Raw genomic sequence first — 20039 nt, 5'->3', positions numbered from 1 at the left:
CATGTTGAAAAACAGTTGATTTAATCAACTGCAACCCGCTCCACGCTCTGAGTGATTTGGGAACAGACGGCTACGATTCAAACTGTAGAAGGGAACTCGGACATAGTAATCAATCCATCATGGAGACACTACTCAGACCAAGTGGCTAGTAGTTTTCTTACGTCAGTCACTATGCAAGAAAGAAAGCTGTACTTTAACCAGTCCCATTGAGGATTCTAGTTGGTCCATTGGAATTGGTCAGGTCTATTTTGCTTGATGTTTATAACTCTTTGATTATCAAGCTCCTACGATGGCTCAAATGCACTGTGTGGTGTGATACTGAACCAGAGGGTCTCAGGTTTGAGTTAATGATGGTTAAGAACACTGGTCTGTTTTGAATTCGCTGATCACAGCCAAGGGAGCTATATTTGGCCTCAGCACCTTGCGCTGAGGGCAGTGGAATCAGCCAGGGTTCCAGTGACTCCCGGTGGAAAGTATGCATGTACGGAGATCAGTCAAGATTGGGCTTGACTGTGATAGCCCACAGAGTTGAATAGGCTGCAGACACTCACTATCAAAACTTTGAGGAGGTAACGAGGAATGTCGATGAGGGTAGTGCACTTGATGTAGTCTACATGGATTTCAGCAAGGCCTTTGACAAGGTCCCACATGGCAGACTGGTCAGAAAAGTAAAAGCCCTTGGGATTCAAGGGAAAGTGGCAAGTTGGATCCAAAATTGGCTCAGAGACAGGAAGTAAAGGGTAATGGTCGACATATGTTTGTGTGACTGGAAAGCTGTTTCCAGTGGGATTCCGCAGGGCTCAGTACTGGGCCCCTTGCTTTTTGTGATATATATCAATGATTTGGACTTGAATGTAGGAAGTATGATTAAGAAGTTTGCAGACGATACAAAAATTGGCCGTGTGGTTGATAATGAAGAAGGCGGCTGTAGACTGCAGGAAGATATCAATGGACTGGTCAGGTGGGCAGAACAGTGGCAAATGGAATTCAATCCGGAGAAGTGTGAGGTAATGCATTTGGGGAGGGCTAACAAGGCATGGGAATACATTATAAATGGTAGGACACTGAGAAGTGTAGAGGTAGCAGGACAGGTAGATAAGGCGGTTAAGAAGGCATACGGGATACTTGCCTTTATTAGCCGAGGCATAGAATATGGAGGGAGGTTATGCTTGAACTGTATAAAACACTAGTTAGGCCTCAGCTAGAGTACTGCGTGCAGTTCTGGTCACCACATTACAGGAAAGATGCGATCACACTAGAGGAGGTACAGAGGAGATTTACGAGGATGTTGCCAGGACTGGAGAATTTTAGCTATGAGGAAAGATTGGATCGGCTGGGGTTGTTTTCTTTGGAAGAGGAGGCTGAGGGGAGATTTAATTGAGGTGTATAAAATTATGAGGGGCCTAGATAGAGTGGATAGGAAGGACCTATTTCCATTAGCAGAAGGATCAATAACCAGGGGGCATAGATTTAAAGTAATTGGTAGAAGGATTAGAGGGGAGTTGAGGAGAACTTTATTCACCCAGAGGGCGGTGGGGGTCTGGAACTCACTGCCTGAAAGGGTGGTAGAGGCAGAAACCCTCATCACATTTAAAAAATATGCGCTTGAAATGCCGTAAGCTACAAGGCAACAGACCAAGAGCTGGAAAGTGGGATTGAACTGGAAAGTGGGATTAGGCTGGAGAGCTCTTTTTCAGCCGGCACAGACACGATGGGTTGAATGGCCTCCTTCTGTGCTGTAAATATCTATGATTCTATGACATCAAGAATGGGCACTTGCACAAGATGTCGGAGGGTTTTCAGAACCTGGGGAACTGTATCTCAACAAGAAGAGTATGGGGGTGGGCGGAGGGTGAAAAATGGAAAAAATAAAAGCTATAGGGTTAAATTGTTCAGTGCTTTAATCTATCACACCCAGGATTCTAATTTAAGGTCTATTGTAATTGGTCAGGTTTTAGTAGCAACAGCGGATTTGGCTCAGTGTCTGTACATCTTTGACTTTCTATCGATAATTTGCAGCACATTAATAATGAGCACATTCACGGAGAGAAGAAGGAGTTTGTGTGCCACTGGCAAGAGTGTTCAAGAGAGCAGAGACCGTTTAAGGCCCAGTATATGCTGGTGGTTCACATGAGGCGACACACAGGCGAGAAGCCACATAAATGTACAGTAAGTCCCAGTTTACATTGATTCATTGCTTAGTTTGATTACAAGCTAACAAACACAGCTCATTTATAAAATCTACACTTAAAATATGTGTGTGTGTGCATTTATTTCCAGTTTGAAGGTTGCAATAAGGCCTACTCCAGGTTAGAGAACCTGAAAACCCACCTGAGGTCTCACACTGGAGAGAAACCATACGTCTGTGAGCATGAGGGCTGCAATAAGGCATTCTCTAATGCTTCGGACCGAGCCAAGCACCAGAACAGGACCCATTCCAATGAGGTAAGGCCCTCACACTCCAATTGCTCCTGTGGCCCAGTTAATGACTGCAAAACACTGCAGTTTATTGTATTTATGTTCACTGCCTTTTGCCAAGTGTTAAACAGGGAAGGGGGTAGCCTGGGTAAGGCAGGGAGTAGCCTGGGCAGGACAGAGGGTAGCCTGGGCAGGGCGGAAGGGTAGTCTGGGGCAGGACAGGGGGTCGTCTGGGGCAGGACAGGGGGTAGTCTGGGGCAGGACAGGGAGAGGGAGTTATAAGGTAGAGCAATAGGTAGCATGGAATAGCTTGGGGCAGGGTAGCATAGAGAGGGCACGAGGGGGGAGTAAATAGAAATGTTGTAGTGGTAGGGGATAGTATTATTAGGGGGATAGATAGAGTTCTCTGCAGCCGAGAGCGAGAGTCCCGAAGGCTGTGTTGCCTACCCGGTGCCAGGGTTAAGGACATCTCCTCTGGGCTGGAAAGAAACTTGCAGTGGGAGGGGGTGGATCCAGTTGTCGTGGTCCATGTTGGTACAAACGACGTAGATAGGACTAGGAAGCCGGTTCTGTTAAAGGAGTATGAGCAGCTAGGGGTTAAATTAAAAAACAGAACCTCAAGGGTAATAATCTCTGGATTATTACCTGAGCCACGAGCGAATTTGGCTAGGACAAATAAAATTAGAGAGTTAAATGCGTGGCTCAAAGACTGGTGTGGGAGAAATGGGTTTTGCTTCCTGGGACACTGGCACCAGTACTGGGGCAGGAGGGAGCTGTTCCGTTGGGATGGGCTTCACTTGGCCGGTGCTGGGACTAGAGTCCTGGCGGATCATATAACTAGGGCTGTAGAGAGGGCTTTAAACTAACTAGTGGGGGGGCGGTTCCTAGAGAGCAAATGATAAAAATGACAACAGAGAAGGTCATAGACTTAGGTAGCAGTGGGGAAATTAAAAACCAGAGCGTGTCAGGAAGGGGCAGAAGGTATGGAGTAAAAGGTAAAGTAATAAAAAGGGCAAAAGCAGGAACTAAGTGTCACAAAACATATTTGAAAGTTCTCTATCTGAATGCACGTAGCATTCGTAACAAAATAGACGAGTTAATGGCACAAATAACTACATATGGGTATGATCTTGTGGCCATTACAGAAACATGGCTGCAGGGTGACAATGCCTGGGAATTAAACATACCAGGTTATTTAACGATCAGGAAGGACAGGCAGGAAGGAAGGGGAGGTGGGGTGGCTATGTTAATAAAGGAAGGAATCACTGTAATACAGAGAAATGATATTGGGTCAAAAGATCAGGATAATGAAACAGTTTGGGTGGAGGTAAGGAATAATAAGGGGAAAAAAACACTAGTGGGCGCAGTCTATAGGCCTCCGAACAGTTGCAACTCTGTTGGACGGAGTATCAATCAGGAAATAGTTGAGGCTTGTAATAAGGGAACATCTATAATTATGGGGGATTTTAACTATCATATTAATTGGACAAATCAAATTGGGCAGGGCTGCCTTGAGGATGAGTTCATTGAGTGTATTAGGGATGGGTTTCTTGAGCAGTATGTAACTGAACCGACCAGGGGGCAAGCAACCTTAGATCTGGTCCTGTGTAACGAGACAGGATTAATTAAAAATGTCCTAGTAAAGGATCCCCTTGGAATGAGTGACCATAACATGGTTGAATTCCATATTCAATCAGAGAGTGAGAAGGTTGGATCTCAAACAAGCGTGCTAAGCTTGAATAAAGGAGACTATGAAGGTATGAGAGCGGAATTGAGTGGAGTGGATTGGGAAAATAGATTAAAGGGTAAGACGATACATGATCAGTGGTGTACATTTAAGGAGTTATTTTACAACTTCCAAAAAATATATATTCCACTGAGAAGAAAAGGGTGTAAAAGAAAAGACAGCCATCCGTGGCTAAGTAAAGAAATTAAGGATAGTATTCGACTAAAAACAAGGGCATATAAGGTAGCCAAATCTAGTGGGAGGATAGAGGATTGGAAAAACTTTAAAAGACAGCAAAAAATAACAAAAAGATTGATTAAGAAAGGGAAGATAGATTATGAAAGTAAATTAGCAAAAAATATAAAAACAGATAGTAAGAGTTTTTATAGTTATATAAAAAGAAAAAGGGTGGCTAAAGTAAATGTTGGTCCCTTAGAGGATGAGACCGGGAAATTAATGGTGGGAAATATGGAGATGGCAAAAACACTGAATGAATATTTTGTATCAGTCTTTACAGTAGAAGACACTAAGAATATCCCAACACTGGACAAACAGGGGGCTATGGGGGGGAGGAGCTAAACATGATCAAAATCACTAAGGACGTGGTACTCGGTAAAATAATGGGACTCAAGGCGAATAAATCACCTGGACCTGATGGCTTACATCCTAGGGTCTTGAGGGAAGTGGCGGTATGGATTGTGGATGCATTGGTAATAATTTTCCAAAACTCCCTGGACTCAGCAAAGGTCCCGGCAGACTGGAAAACTGCTAATGTAACGCCCTTATTTAAAAAGGGCAGTAGACAGAAGGCTGGAAACTATAGACCGGTTAGCCTAACATCTGTGGTAGGTAAAATATTGGAGTCCATTATTAAGGAGACAGTAACAGGACATTTGGATAATCATCATTTAATAGGACAAAGTCAGCATGGTTTTATGAAGGGGAAGTCATGTTTGACAAATTTGCTGGAGTTCTTTGAGGAAGTAACATATAGGGTGGATAAAGGGGAACCAGTGGACGTAGTGTATTTAGACTTCCAAAAGGCATTTGACAAGGTGCCACACAAAAGATTATTGCTTAAGATAAAAAATCACGGGATTGGGGGTAATATTCTGGCATGGATAGAGGATTGGCTATCTAACAGAAGGCAGAGAGTTGGAATAAATGGTTCATTCTCGGACTGGCAATCAGTAACTAGTGGTGTTCCACAGGGGTCAGTGCTGGGTCCCCAACTCTTTACAATCTATATTAACGATTTGGAGGAGGGGACCGAGTGTAACATATCAAAGTTTGCAGATGATACTAAGATGGGAGGGAAAGTAGTGAGTGAGGAGGACATAAAAAACCTGCAAGGGGACATAGACAGGCTAAGTAAGTGGGCAGAGATTTGGCAGATGGAATACAATACTGGAAAGTGTGAGGTTATGCACTTTGGCAGGAAAAATCGTAGAGCAAGTTATTATCTTAATGACAAGAAACTGGAAAGTACTGAAGTACAAAGGGATCTGGGGGTCCTGGTGCACGAAACTCAAAAGGTTAGTATGCAGATGCAGCAAGTGATTAAGAAGGCCAATGGAATGTTGGCTTTCATTGCTAGGGGGATAGAATATAAAAATAGGGAGGTATTGCTTCAGTTGTACAAGGTATTGGTGAGACCGCACCTGGAATACTGCGTACAGTTTTGGTGTCCATACTTAAGAAAGGACATACTTGCTCTCGAGTCAGTACAAAGAAGGTTCACTCGGTTAATCCCGGGGATGAGGGGATGGACATATGAGGAGAGGTTGAGTAGATTGGGACTCTACTCATTGGAGTTCAGAAGAATGAGAGGCGATCTTATTGAAACATATAAGATTGTGAAGGGGTTGGGTCGGGTGGATGCGGGGAGGATGTTCCCGATAATGGGTGAAACTAGAACTAGGGGGCATAGTCTTAGAATAAGGGGCTGCTCTTTCAAAACTGAGATGAGGAGGAACTACTTCACTCAGAGGGTGGTAGGTCCATGGACTATGCTGCCCCAAAAAGCTGTAGAAGCTACATCATTACATAAATTTAAAACAGAAATAGACAGTTTCCTAGAAGTAAAGGGAATAAAGGGTTACGGGGAGCGGGCAGGAATTTGGACATGAGTCTAGGTTCGGATCGGACATGGCCCTGTGGGTAGCGGAGCGGGCCCAGGGGCCGTGTAGCCTGATCCTGCTCCTATTTCGTGTGCCTAATTCTGTTAGATTCAGGAGATGGTTCTGTGATAGTGGATTGGCGGTTAGGATCAGATCAGCCATGATCTTATTGAATGGCGGAGCAGGCTCGAGGGGCCGATTGGCCTACTCCTGCTCCTATTTCTTATGTTCTTATGTTCTTATACCCTCTGGCAGGGTGGGGTGGCATCAGATAGGGCAATGGGTAACATGGGTAGCATAAGGGCAGAGAGTAGCATTTGGCAGGGCAGGAGGTAACATGGGGCAGGGCAGGGGATAGAGTGGGGCAGGACTGAGGGTGGCATAGAAAAGGGTGGTAAGTTACAGGGCATGGAGTTGGCATGGGGCAGCATAGAGCTGGAGAGAGGGGTAGCATGGGCGAGAGTGGGGCTTGAAAACTGATGCCTGCTTTGCTGCCAAGAAAACTTCATTGAAAACCTTACTAACCAGCACCTGCTAGAAGGATGTGAACAAATGAACTTTCATACCTGCTTATATTTACTGTACAATGTAACCTGTAATGTAAAAGGTGCCATACATAAATTGGTGGGAAATCTGTTCAGAAATTCCCTCAAAGCTGCATTTATTTTTATTCATTCATGGGATGTGGGCGTCGCTGGCAAGGCCAGCATTTATTGCCCATCCCTAGTTGCCCTTGAGAAGGTGGTGGTGAGCCACCATTTCAGAGGGCAGTTAAGAGTCAACCACATTGCTGTGGGTCTGGAGTCACATATCGGCCAGACCGGGTAAGGGCAGCAGATTTCCTTCCCTAAAGGACATTAGTGAACCAGATGGGTTTTTACAACAATCCGGTAGTTTCATGGTCACCATCACTGATGCTAGCTTTTTTTTAATTCCAGATTTATTTAATTAACTGCATTTAAATTCCCCAGCTGCTGCGGTGGGATTTAAACTCATGTCTCCAGATCCTTAGTGCAGACCTCTGGATAACTAGTCTAGTAACATAACCACTCTGCTACCGTTCCCCACATTAGCATCACCTAAAGGTTTATGAGTGGACTAGTACACTTTGCCAACTATTGCCTTTGAAAATAATGATGTGAAAAGCTGATGTAGGTAGAAGCTGTGATGAGCACAGGCTGAAGAATCAGGGCGATATATTCTAGCCCTATCCATGACCCACCCTCACATCTAAAGAGACTCTCATTTGCTGTGTAAAAGCAGTGAACTGTCCATGTCAGAAGAAGGTGGCATGAAATGACCAAGAGCCATTGGTTACATCCGCCCAAATATGGACAGGCGTATTCAAATTGTGTGGTAATGATGGAGTGCTGTTACATGTCACATTTGCCATCTTTAATGCCATGGCAACGCCAGCTGCAAGAAATGCCAGCGTGTTCCTGGCATCCAGTGTTGGCAGGGTTTGCGTGTGTGGGAGGGGATTTCAACTTTAAAAGGCCTCCTAAAGGAGCACATCAGATCATATCTTCACCCTACAGACCCTAATTGACAAACATGTTCACCAAAACAAAAGCAAAATCTACGCATGCTTTATAGATTTCCAGAAGGCTTTCGATTCCATCTGGCACGACGGTCTATTCCTGAAACTTATCGAAAGCGGGGTAGGGGGAAAAACATATGATGTAATTAAATCAATGTATACAAACAATAAATGTGCAGTTAAAATTGGAGACAAACAAACAAAATACTTCCCACAGGGGCGGGGGGTGACGCAGGGCTCGCCCATCTCACCGACACTCTTTAATATTTACATAAATGAATTGGCAAAACTACTTGAACAATCTACAGCACCCGGCCTCACCCTATTTGAATCCAAGGTTAAATTCCTCCTCTATGCAGATGACCTGGTTCTGCTGTCACCAACTAAGGAGGGTCTACAGCAGAACCTGGATCTGCTGGAGTCGTTCTGCCAGACCTGGGCCCTGACAATAAATCCCCAAAAAACCAAAGTCCTTGTGTTCCAGCAAAGATCCAGACATCAGGGACCCAAAATAAATTTCACACTGGGAACAACCAAAATTGAACAAACCATTAACTACACATACTTGGGCTTAAAAATCAGTTCTACGGGAAATTTTCATCTGGCTGTGAATGAACTGAAAGAGAAAGCAAGAAGGGCTTTCTATGCCATTAAAAAATCAATCCAAATAGAAATCCCAATTAGCATTTGGCTCAAAATTTTTAAATCAGTAATTGAACCAATTGCACTCTATGGCAGTGAGGTGTGGGGACCGCTAACACAACAAGAATTTGCAAAATGGGACAAACACCCAATTGAGATCCTACATGCAGAATTCTGTAAAAGTATCCTCCGGACTCAAAGGAAAACCGTAAACAATGCATGCAGGGCAGAACTAGGCCAATATCCATTAATAATCACTATCCAAAAAAGAGCCACCAAATTTTGGAAACACCTAAAAATGAGCAACCCCCACTGCTATCATTACGAAGCCCTGAAATGCCAAGAGAGGACCATAAAGAAGAATACCCTCAGTCAACTAGTCCTGGGACTCAGTGAAGTAACTACTAACACCACTAACAATAACCAGCCCCAGGACAGTGACAGCGTAACACAAAGAATTCGACCCAACACAATCGTCACTAAGCAAAAGGAAAAATATCTGTCATATTGGGCAGAAACAACTAAAACCCAAAACAAACTCAATTGCTACTTGGCCCTAAACAGACAATACAACATGGCTGATTACCTGACCATGGTAAAGGATAGCAAACTGAGAAAAACCTTGACAATGTACAGACTTAGTGAACATAGCCTGGCGATCGAAAAAGGTAGACACAGGCAGACCCGGCTACCAAGAGAGGACAGGATATGCTCTCACTGCAGTCAGGGAGTGGTGGAGACAGAGATGCACTTCCTCACAGCTTGTAGAAAATATCAGGGCATAAGGGAGAATTTCTACCCAAAATTCACAAAATTATGCCCGGAATTCAGAAATTTGAATGACGACCAAAAACTCCCATACCTACTAGGGGAAGAGAGAAATTGTGTAACCTTAGCGGCACACTATGTTACAGCTTGCCATAAACAGAGGGACAACCACTAAATATAAGAAAAGAGTATATACAAATTATATGAATGTATATTTATACACTCAGGGATATATCTGTTTATACACTGTATGGATAGATCTATATTTATGTGTTCAACCATGAATGTTTTTCGATGCTTTGGCAACATAAGATGTACCTTGTCATGCCAATAAAGCGATTTGAATTGAATTGAATTGAATTGACTGGTTGCCCGCCCACGTCCTGCGGATTCGACCAAACCCTCGTGCCCCCCCCCCCCCCCCCCCAGCCAGCCTGGAAGGGGCCAGCCCGGCATCCGTGCTGGCGTCACCCAAGACTTGCAAGGAGCCAATTCCACCCCCGAGACAGGCTCCCTGGAAAAGATGGGAATCTCCCTGGGAGCGTGCCAAAATGATGATCATCTCCCTGGGAGCGTGCCAAAATGATGATCATTAGGCCAACTCCAGCAAGTTTGCAGCCAGGCTGGACAGGCGCAAAACATGGCTTTCCGCCAAATCCCTGCCCTGTAAGTGTCGGCTGCAGTGATGAATATTCATTATTTCTATTACCTGGGTTCACTACTATTAGCTGGGTCCTAAATGACCTAAGCATCTGGTTAAACAATCAAACTACTTTAGTCTTTTGATGGGGGATCCCTGACGAGCAATCAGCATCAAGGTGTTGGTGTAGGAGTTCTCAACTCCTAACGAAAGTACTGAGATTGAAACTAGCAGTTAACCAAACGTGGTTTAATGCACTGGTAAAAGTTACAAACAAAAACGCAGGAGAAACTCTAAACAGGTCTGTACAATACTTGGTTCCACAAGGACTGACAGGACACGCCTCTCCCCTCTGACGTCATGACATCATCACGTTTCCCGCCGTTGGGTACGTCACGTGACCTGCGTGATGACGTCATCGCGCTGGATCGACATTTTACCGAACCCGCGCTATTTATACAGAGCAAACATTTAAAGGTAACAAACCCCTGTTAAAGGCCATTATATACATTACTGCAAGAGTCTCTTGGTGGCTTTGCCACATACGCCCCCCCAGAATTGTCTTTAATAAGAAAAGTCAATAGTCGAGGAGGTCGGACGAGCCTGTTGGAACGACTCCTAAATTCCCGGAATCGCCAACCGCCATCGTGGCTGCGGGGCACGCCCTGGATCCGGTGCTCTTGACGCGCAGGGGTCTGTTCGTTGCTTTGGGCGCAAAACTGCAAGGCGGACGGCAGCATCTGGCCTTCACGCCAAACCGAGCGTGGTAATAGCAGAAACCGGTTGGAGGAGGCGTCGAGGCAGGGCCCTTTGGGGCGGGGCGTCCCGCGATGGCGCAGTACTGCTGTCGGACCGCGTATATTTTATCCGCCTCTTCGGCGAGCACTATACAATCCCCGGCGTCCGATCTGGCGAGGGCCGCCTGCACCTGTTTGGGCAGTTGAGTGAGGAACTGTTCGCGGAACAGGAAACATTGTGGTTCAGACCCCAGGAGAGTGAGCATCTGGCTCATCAACTCCGAAGGTTTGGAGTCACCCAACCCGGGCAGCGTGAGTAGGCGGCGTGCGCGCTCTGCCTTCGTAAGGCCGAATACCTGCATTAGCCGAGCCTTAATGGCGACGTACTTGTCGGTAGCCGGAGGGTTTTCCAGTAGGCTGATGATCCTCGACGCCGTCGAGCTGTCGAGTGCGGAGACCACGTAAAGATAACGGGTCTGATCCTGCACGACATTGCGGAGCTCGAACTGCGCCTCCGCTTGTACGAACCAGGAGGCCGCCTGTTGTTCCCAAAATTGGGGGAGCTTCAAAGCCACTGCGTTGGCTTCCATCATGGCCCTGCGTTCCGTTTCCGCTGCGAAAAACGTCCGCGAGGATTCGGGGTCACCAATGTAGGAGTTCTCAACTCCTAACGAAAGTACTGAGATTGAAACTAGCAGTTAACCAAACGTGGTTTAATGCTCTGGTAAAAGTTACAAACAAAAACGCAGGAGAAACTCTAAACAGGTCTGTACAAGACTTGGTTCCACAAGGACTGACAGGACACGCCTCTCCCCTCTGACGTCATGACATCATCACGTTTCCCGCCGTTGGGTACGTCATGTGACCTGCGTGATGACGTCATCGCACTGGATCGACATTTTACCGAACCCGCGCTATTTATACAGAGCAAACATTTAAAGGTAACAAACCCCTGTTAAAGGCAATTATATACATTACTGCAAGAGCCTCTTGGTGGCTTTGCCACATTGGTAGAAATGCTAACACAGAAGTGATAATACCGGCAAGCGACAAATTCCTATGAAGGAATATATATAGTAGAGGTTCTCATGATCGGATGTAAAATGGAGCCTCTGGGTCCATCACAGGAACGTTAAGTGCTCATACACAAATATCCCAGACAGTCATTTCTAAACTCTGGGGAGCTGGCCATGAGGTGAAATGCCAGCCAGTCCCGAGGTCTCAGTAAACCCCAAATCAAATCAAAACCTTGCAGGTCACGACTGGACGTGATGTTGTTCAGTTAAATCCAACTTTTTCACCTTTAGCCAGTTGACCAGAGTGGTTCAAATACCGATTCTGCTGGGAGTCAAGTCAGAGCTGACCCACACTTCAGGCCTTCAGCGGGCTCGAACCCCTGCCCCCGCCCCCCCCAACTGAAAGTTAATCACATTGTTCATTCATTCAACAGAAACCATATGTTTGTAAGATTCCGTGCTGCACCAAACGATACACAGATCCCAGCTCATTACGAAAACATGTCAAGACTGTGCATGGCCCCGAGGCGCATGTAACCAAAAAACAGCGTGGTGACGTTAACGTGAGAGTTTCCACAACACAAGACGGAATGAGGCCTCTGCTGGGACAGGATGGGGAAATTCACCATGAGGAAGGGGGCAGCATTGCCAATAAGAAGATGGAAGACTTCATGCAGGGAAAGTTAATGCTGCCCGACACTGCCATGGTAAGAAAATGGGGGCATTCGTACTTCAGGCAGGGCAAACTCCTGCACCGGCCTCAGGGGTAAATCTTCCTGTTCTGGTTGGAATTTGCAGCTAAAACACATCAGCATAGAGGATTCTGCATCGCGGGTAACTGACATGAATCTTGTCATTCATGTGGAAATGATTTATGAAATAATACTGAGCGGCCTGCTGGTGGCGCTGTCCAGGGAGAGTATAAATACTTGGGCATGAGCCCAGCTTGCTCAGGACATTCTTAACAGGAACTAGTTAAGGACACAACTAGATCTCCATGTTAAAAAACAGTTGAATAAAGCCTTGTTTAATACTCAGACCAAATGGCTAGTAGTTTTCTTACGTCAGTCAGCATTTGAGGTTTAGAGAAGAGTGGAACAATGGAAGTAGAAGTACAGACTCAGATCTCTACCTGTTACTGTTGTTAAAAAGTACCTCAGCAAAGACCTCTATAGAGGGGTACTTTCTGCAATGAAGAAAATGAACCACACACTGGGACAGGTTCCCCCTTCCTCTCCTGAAGGTGGTGACTCATTCTGGGCTATGGTTCTATGGGGTGTCACTCAAGTGACTGTGCTTCATGAGTGATGCCAGAGCAACCCCTGGTGCATTAAAACATCTCCAATACACACACCTTGTTGTTAATTATTGCCTCCGAGCAGCCAATGAAGATCGACATTTGACATACATTGTAGCAGAAGATTGTCCATCTGCCAGAATCACACTTGTCATTACGATTAGCACTTCAAGGGGTGGACACGAAGAAGGCAGCTTGGTGGCGCCATACATTAGTATTCCAGAGCGCTGTACCACAGAATGGTAGAACCCAGGTTGCTGCCCATCACTGCCCCATCATGATGGTCATTATGTTGGACATGCTGTTAGAGGGAGGGGCCAAGTAGAGGCCAGGCACTTACCCACAGGAGCAGGAGGGAGTGTCACCATGGGCCATGGTCTCCCATTCACCTATAAGAGGCTTGTATTGGCAGAGGCCTGCACAAGGAGCAACAGTGCATAGCCTGGGGCAGTGGTTAAAGTAGGCAGGAAAGGTCCTGATGCATTCAGAACGTTGCGGAGGAAGGGGTGGTGGTGGAGAGGTATTAAGCTTTATTTAATGGGCGCAAAAAAGGAGACCGTGAGAGGGGAAAATGCATATAAACCAGACACGTCTCTTTTTTTTTTGTGAAGCAGTCCCAGCCCAGCCCTGGAGGCCAATCATCCAGCAGCAGTGAAAGCTCACTCCAGGGAAGCACCAACAACAATGACAGTGGGGTGGAGATGAACGCAAATGGCGGCGGCAGCTTCGAGGACCTGACAAACATCGAAGACATTCCCGCTGTGGATTCCACAGCTCTTTCAGGGATGGCGGATGTTGGGCTGCGGAGGAATGCCACAGCGCTGCAGCGACTAGCCAACCTGAAAATCGGAAAGCTGAAGCAGATACGCAAGCCTACACCGCCATCGCGAGGGGTGAAACTGCCCTTATTACAGGGCAACGGTGAGCGAACGCACCACGGGCAGTGGCAAGAGGGGGGGAATGGAATGAACTTTGTAGATCTTCTCTGATTCCCATTGAGCAGTAGACATCTAGACCAGGACATTTTGCTTCTGTGCTGGCCAACCAGCAATTGCCCACCTGTTAGAGTGGATGAGCAAAAAAATCAGAGGCTGGTGAAATGCAGAGGGGGAAAATCTCGACCCTAACCTTTGTCCGAGGGTGAACTGTCTCTATTTTTATCCCAAACTTTTCTTCCCATGTCTCCTCAGACCAACCAACAACAGTGTGCAGCATGCCAATTCCCAGGTCTCCAGAACCTCATCCAAGTTGCCACTATTCATATGTGAGCCTAGATATTGAGAGCCAGTGAGCTGCTGAACCATGGGGGGAGGGGAGGGGGCGGTGGCCATCAGAGCTGAGCATTATCCTGTCCCTCAGCTGAGACACACACTCACACACACTCAGACAGACACACACAGACAGACAGGCAGAGAGAGACAGACAGACACACAGAGAGGGAGAGACAGACACACACACACACAGACACACACACAGAGACAGACACACACACAGAGACAGACAGACACACATAGACACACAGACACACACTCACACAGACAGACACACACACAGACACTCACACACAGACTCACACACACTCATGCACAGACACACACTCACTCACTCTCACACTCTCACACACTCACATGCACTCACACTCTCACACTCACTCTTACACTCACACTCTCACACACACACTGACACATACACACACTGACACAGACACGCACACACAGACAGACACAGACAGACAGAGACACACACACACAGACAGAGACAGACAGACAGATACACACAGACAGAGACAGACAGACAGACACACACACAGACAGACACAGACACACACACACAGACACGCACTGATACATACTGACACTGACACACACACACTCACACATAGACACGCTCACACACACGTGTTTGACCCCTAGCCCGGGGTCGTCACAGCCAATTGAGACCAGCTAGCTCCTTCATCGTAGGAGTGGAGGGAAAATTGGTGAGAAAAAGAAAGTTTAAGCATTAATAATCAAGCTAGCTCCAAATTAAAATCAGCCGTATTTGCAGATATCTTATCGGAAATCGGTGTATTTCTGTAAGTTGTAAAGGGATACTATAAACTGTCCTCCCTTCTGCATTGTAGGTTCTCTTGGAGAAATCTCCATGTGTGGATCGTCGGTTCTACCTTGTCACCGAATCATGGAATTATCAGCCAAAGATCCTACAGTAAGGAACCAGCTTACTGAACGGCGCAACAGCACCACCAGCACCATCAGCTCAGCGTATACAGTCAGTCGAAGGTCGTCGGCCATTTCACCTTACCTGTCTAGTCGGCGGTCTAGTGAAGTCTCTCTGGTAGGGGGCCACGCTAACAATGGCGGTTCTGCCGAGTCATACGACCCCACCACTCCTGACCCTTTGCAGAGATGCACCGAGGTTGGCCAGTGTGCCACGCTCCCGGGGCTGCCCAACCTCTCGCCAGCGCAGCAGTACCGACTCAAAGCCAAGTACGCTGCGGCCACGGGCGGACCACCACCGACACCTTTAGCAAACGTGGAGCAGATGGGCACGAATGTCCAGTCATGCTTTCAGAGTGACCATTACAGCCCCGCAATGCCTGCGTTCCCACCTCAGGGTCTGCCGTGGCGGAGCAGCGAGAGCGGGTTTCGTGGCTACGGGACCGGTGTGCTGAGGCCGCATAACATCCCCGGTATCAGCATGCGACGCGCGAGCGACCCTGTGCAGACGGCCACCGACCCGCAGTCGGTGCCGAAAGTGCAACGGTTCAACAGTCTCAGCAACATCAACCCTGCCGCGATGGCAAGGAGGAACAACAACCTCCAACATTTCACAGGTTCCGAAACAAGCCTCCACAGACACATCTATTCTCCACGCCCACCAAGCATTACTGAAAATATCCTCATGGAAGCGGCGGCCATGGACACGGGCAATCAAGCCAGTTTGGGGATGCCTGATGGCATGGTGCCCTATATGAACTATCAGGAGGCCAACATGTCTACCTTAAATGATCAAGTTTGTAACAATCAAACACAAGGGTTTCACAGTCACATGGACATGCATAATCAAAATCTCTATGGCAACACCAACAGAAATCTGGGACGCACACAGATCAATACTATCCAACAGGGCATGGTGAGTAGCAATATGGCCCAACAACACTACAATGTAAATCAGTGTCAGATGAGTCAACGCAATGCACAATTCTATAACCAGGGACAGGTATGTCCTCATGAAAACAACATACCCGTTCAGTGGAATGAAATAAGCTCAGGAAGCATGGATATTGCCCCCATTGAAATTCCAAACCAGCACAGCGTTCAGCCAAGCCTATCACACCCCAGTCAGTGCCTTAAGCAGGTCAACCAGCGTCCACATCCTTCCCATCAGCCCATGGCCTATATCCAACACAATGCGAACATGACTCAGAATCCCCTGAATCAACAGCACGCGTTTACCAAGAGCCAGCGGATACACCCTGGATATCAACAGCAAATCAAGCCTGAACATCAGCTCCACCAGTCCGTGCCAATGTTAAACCCGTGCCAAAACATGAAGCAAACACTGGCAGCCCAGCAAGATTTCAACCAATCCAAACAAATGCTGCCCAGTCCAGATGGAATGAGCCGTGACTACCGGGAACAGACAAATTCCTGCTTCGAAGCAACTATGAACTCAAGTATGCTCAGCTCCCCATTGCGGGAAGGGAGATGGACTGGAGCCCACACACCAATGATGCAAGTCAAAGAGATGATGGTGAGGAACTACATCCAGTCACAGCAGGCCCTCATGTGGGGCCAACCGCAAAAGAATGATAGCGCCGAAACACCAATGGCAATCAATATTGACAGTACAGAGATCAGTCCATCCCAAGCCGTGCACAGCCCTTCTCCTCACAGCTTCAGAACTCAAAGTCAGCCTTATATGGGTCCAAGTTACGTGAACTGCCAAAGCCAACCAAATTTATTTAGTCCATCTTCTCAGGAAGGTCAAATCCAACCAAAGACTTTGATGAGCCCAGGTGGTCAGTGCTTCAGTCCTAGAATGGCACCTCACCCACCTCCAGCCCAAAAGCTTCTAAGCAGACAGAACAGCCTTACGCCTCAGCAAGAGTACTTACTAGGTCCATCCCACATGAGGCCTGGCCACAAATCAGCAGAAGCCAGTCCAGAAAGACCAATAAATCTTCCACCAATACAGCGTCGCCAAGAGTCACCAGAGGATGGAGGCTTGTTTTTCTCTGGCCAGATGCAAATGCAACAAGGACGGACTAATTTCAGAAAGCAGATGGCAAACTCTATGCAGATGCATTCACCGCAAGTAAACTGTGAGATTCAACAGCAGCAGCAGATGATGCCGAGCATGGATCCCATGAAGTTCGACTCAACAAGTTACCCAGAGACTAACATAGACTCTTTGGATCTTGAGCATACTCAGATTGATTTTGGAGCAATTATGGATGATGGAGATCATCCATCCTTGATACCAGGCACCTTGAGTCCAAATATTGTTCAGAACACCTCCCAAACATCCTCTCGTCTTACAACTCCCTGCAATCCCCTCACAATGCAAACAGGAAGGTCCAATATGGCAATAGGAGAGATGAGTTCCATGTTGACAACATTGGCGGGGGAAAGCAAATTTCTCAATACAATGTCACAATGAGATGGCCATTAGAGTGTTAATCAAACTGTTCTCTAGCTGATGAAAGCAGAGGCTGGGGAGCATTTATTGACCTCAATAGCATTGGAGCTATAAATTCAGAAAGAAAATGTTCAAAGTAGACCATCTAATGTCTGGAATCGGGGTGAAGGTTGCCCCTTAAGCAGATAGATAGCATTCAACATTTTGATTAGATGTCTAGCATTCCCCCCCCACCCCCGCCCAAAACACCTGTTGCTGGTCCAAAGCAAGTGAGGGCTGAAAACACTGAGGGGATTGAGGTGAATTGGATCCCAGGATAAAATACACTTTTAGATCCTACTGACCCTGAGTGAGACAAAAGCTGGGTTTTTAACCTGTTTCTTTTTGCAAGTTTTTATATATATATATTTTGACACATGATTCGCTGTACTCGCTATCAGTGGCACTCTCTGAGACTCAGGGCGGGTGTGTCTACGGGCCAGGACTGATCCCGTCAGTTTTTAGCTTCTTGTTAACCCCCAAGGTGGTGCACTTCATTACCACATGTTCTTCCAGTTCAGGAGTTGGCACAACACAGCCACTAAGTTCAAATTCAAAGCCATAACCTGTATCTGTCAGGCTACTTTGCTGCAGTTCCTGGGGAGCCCCATCTCCTCAGATTTTACCTGGAAAAATTGCCTCCAGAAAAAAGAAGAATCTGAACGGATATTTGGGCCTGGATTCTTAATGGCTGAAGCATGAGTTGTTGTATTGCACTCATTAAATCATTGAATTTCAGTCAGTGTTAAACAGCTTGTGAATGGAGTGACACCTCATCCATGCCCCCTGGATCTCATTCTGATTCAGAATGAAGACGAGTTGTTAGTTTGGAAGAGTCTTACTCCCTTCTCATAAAAATGCACAGGTTAAACTTAATATGCTATTACCTCACAGTTCATCATATATTGTTCCATTTCTTTTGGACTTTGCTTGCCAGGGTTTTGATACATTGATACAATTTGCTTGCAAAGCTCATTCAAATAAATATAATGGTCTATAAATAAGATGCCAGTGTTGTCATCAGGATTATTTAGCATTCGATACCAATTAAACCAAAGGGAAATTCTTGCATCAGCCAATACGTTTTAATGTTGTGCCACTGCACGGCCTGTGTGATCATCTTAATATATCCCCTCAAATTGGTCCCACCTCAAGGATAGACCTGTACCCACCAGTGCTGTACCCCAGTGTTAGTGACAGACCTGTACCCACCAGTACTGTACCCCAGTGTTATACAGTGACAGACCTGTACCCACCAGTGCTGTACCCCGGTGTTAGTGACAGACCTGTACCAACCAGTACTGTACCCCGGTGTTATACAGTGACAGACCTGTACCCACCAGTGCTGTACCCCGGTGTTAGTGACAGACCTGTACCAACCAGTACTGTACCCCGGTGTTAGTGACAGACCTGTACCCACCAGTACTGTACCCCAGTGTTATACAGTGACAGACCTGTACCCACCAGTACTGTACCCCAGTGTTATACAATGACAGACCTGTACCCACGAGTACTGTACCCCAGTGTTAGTGACAGACCTGTACCCACCAGTACTGTGCCCCAGTGTTATACAGTGACAGACCTGTACCCACCAGTACTGTACCCCAGTGTTATACAGTGACAGACCTGTATCCACCAGTACTGTACCCCAGTGTTATACAATGACAGACCTGTACCCACCAGTGCTGTACCCCAGTGTTATACAATGACAGACCTGTACCCACGAGTACTGTACCCCAGTGTTAGTGACAGACCTGTACCCACCAGTACTGTGCCCCAGTGTTAGTGACAGACCTGTATCCACCAGTACTGTACCCCAGTGTTAGTGACAGACCTGTACCCACAAGTACTGTACCCCAGTGTCAGTGACAGACCTGTATCCACCAGTACTGTCACCCAGTGTTAGTGACAGACCTGTATCCACCAGTACTGTACCCCAGTGTTAGTGACAGACCTGTACCCACAAGTACTGTACCCCAGTGTCAGTGACAGACCTGTATCCACCAGTACTGTCACCCAGTGTTAGTGACAGACCTGTATCCACCAGTACTGTCACCCAGTGTCAGTGACAGACCTGTATCCACCAGTACTGTCGCCCAGTGTTAGTGACAGACCTGTACCCCAGTGTTATACAGTGACAGACCTGTACCCACCAGTACTGTATCCCAGTGTTATACAGTGACAGACCTGTACCCACCAGTAATGTACCCTAGTGTTATGCAGTGACAGACCTGTACCCACCAGTACTGTACCCCAGTGTTAGTGACAGACCTGTACCCACCAGTACTGTCCCCCAGTGTTACTGATAGACCTATATCCACCAGTACTGTCCCCCAGTGTTAATGACAGACCTGTATCCACCAGTACTGTACGCCAGTGTTAGTGACAGACCTGTACCCCAGTGTTATACAGTGACAGACCTGTACCCACCAGTACTGTCCCCCAGTGTTAGTGA

At 46.8% G+C, this 20039-nt stretch overlaps 1 protein-coding gene across 1 annotated transcript in view; it reads left to right on the top strand.

The window, feature by feature from the left end:
* The window catches only part of LOC147096948 (transcription activator GLI1.S-like), a 30453-nt gene extending 12200 nt beyond the window's left edge, over nucleotides 1–18253 (top strand). Inside the window, exons 4-8 of the mRNA XM_085972517.1 lie at nucleotides 2020–2169; nucleotides 2281–2445; nucleotides 12042–12314; nucleotides 13516–13825; nucleotides 15027–18253. Of these exons, the coding sequence (XP_085828643.1) occupies nucleotides 2020–2169; nucleotides 2281–2445; nucleotides 12042–12314; nucleotides 13516–13825; nucleotides 15027–17566 (3438 nt within the window). The 3' untranslated portion in view covers nucleotides 17567–18253. The remainder of the gene's footprint in view (nucleotides 1–2019; nucleotides 2170–2280; nucleotides 2446–12041; nucleotides 12315–13515; nucleotides 13826–15026) is intronic.
* Nucleotides 18254–20039: the final 1786 nt, after the last annotated feature.

Source organism: Somniosus microcephalus, chromosome 33 (genome assembly GCF_052327205.1).
Source record: "Somniosus microcephalus isolate GS21.2 chromosome 33, FLI_Smic_1.0, whole genome shotgun sequence".
Taxonomy (NCBI): Eukaryota; Metazoa; Chordata; class Chondrichthyes; order Squaliformes; family Somniosidae; genus Somniosus; species Somniosus microcephalus.
Note: the sequence above shows the minus strand (reverse complement) of the source record. Positions and strands in the feature narration are given on the sequence as shown.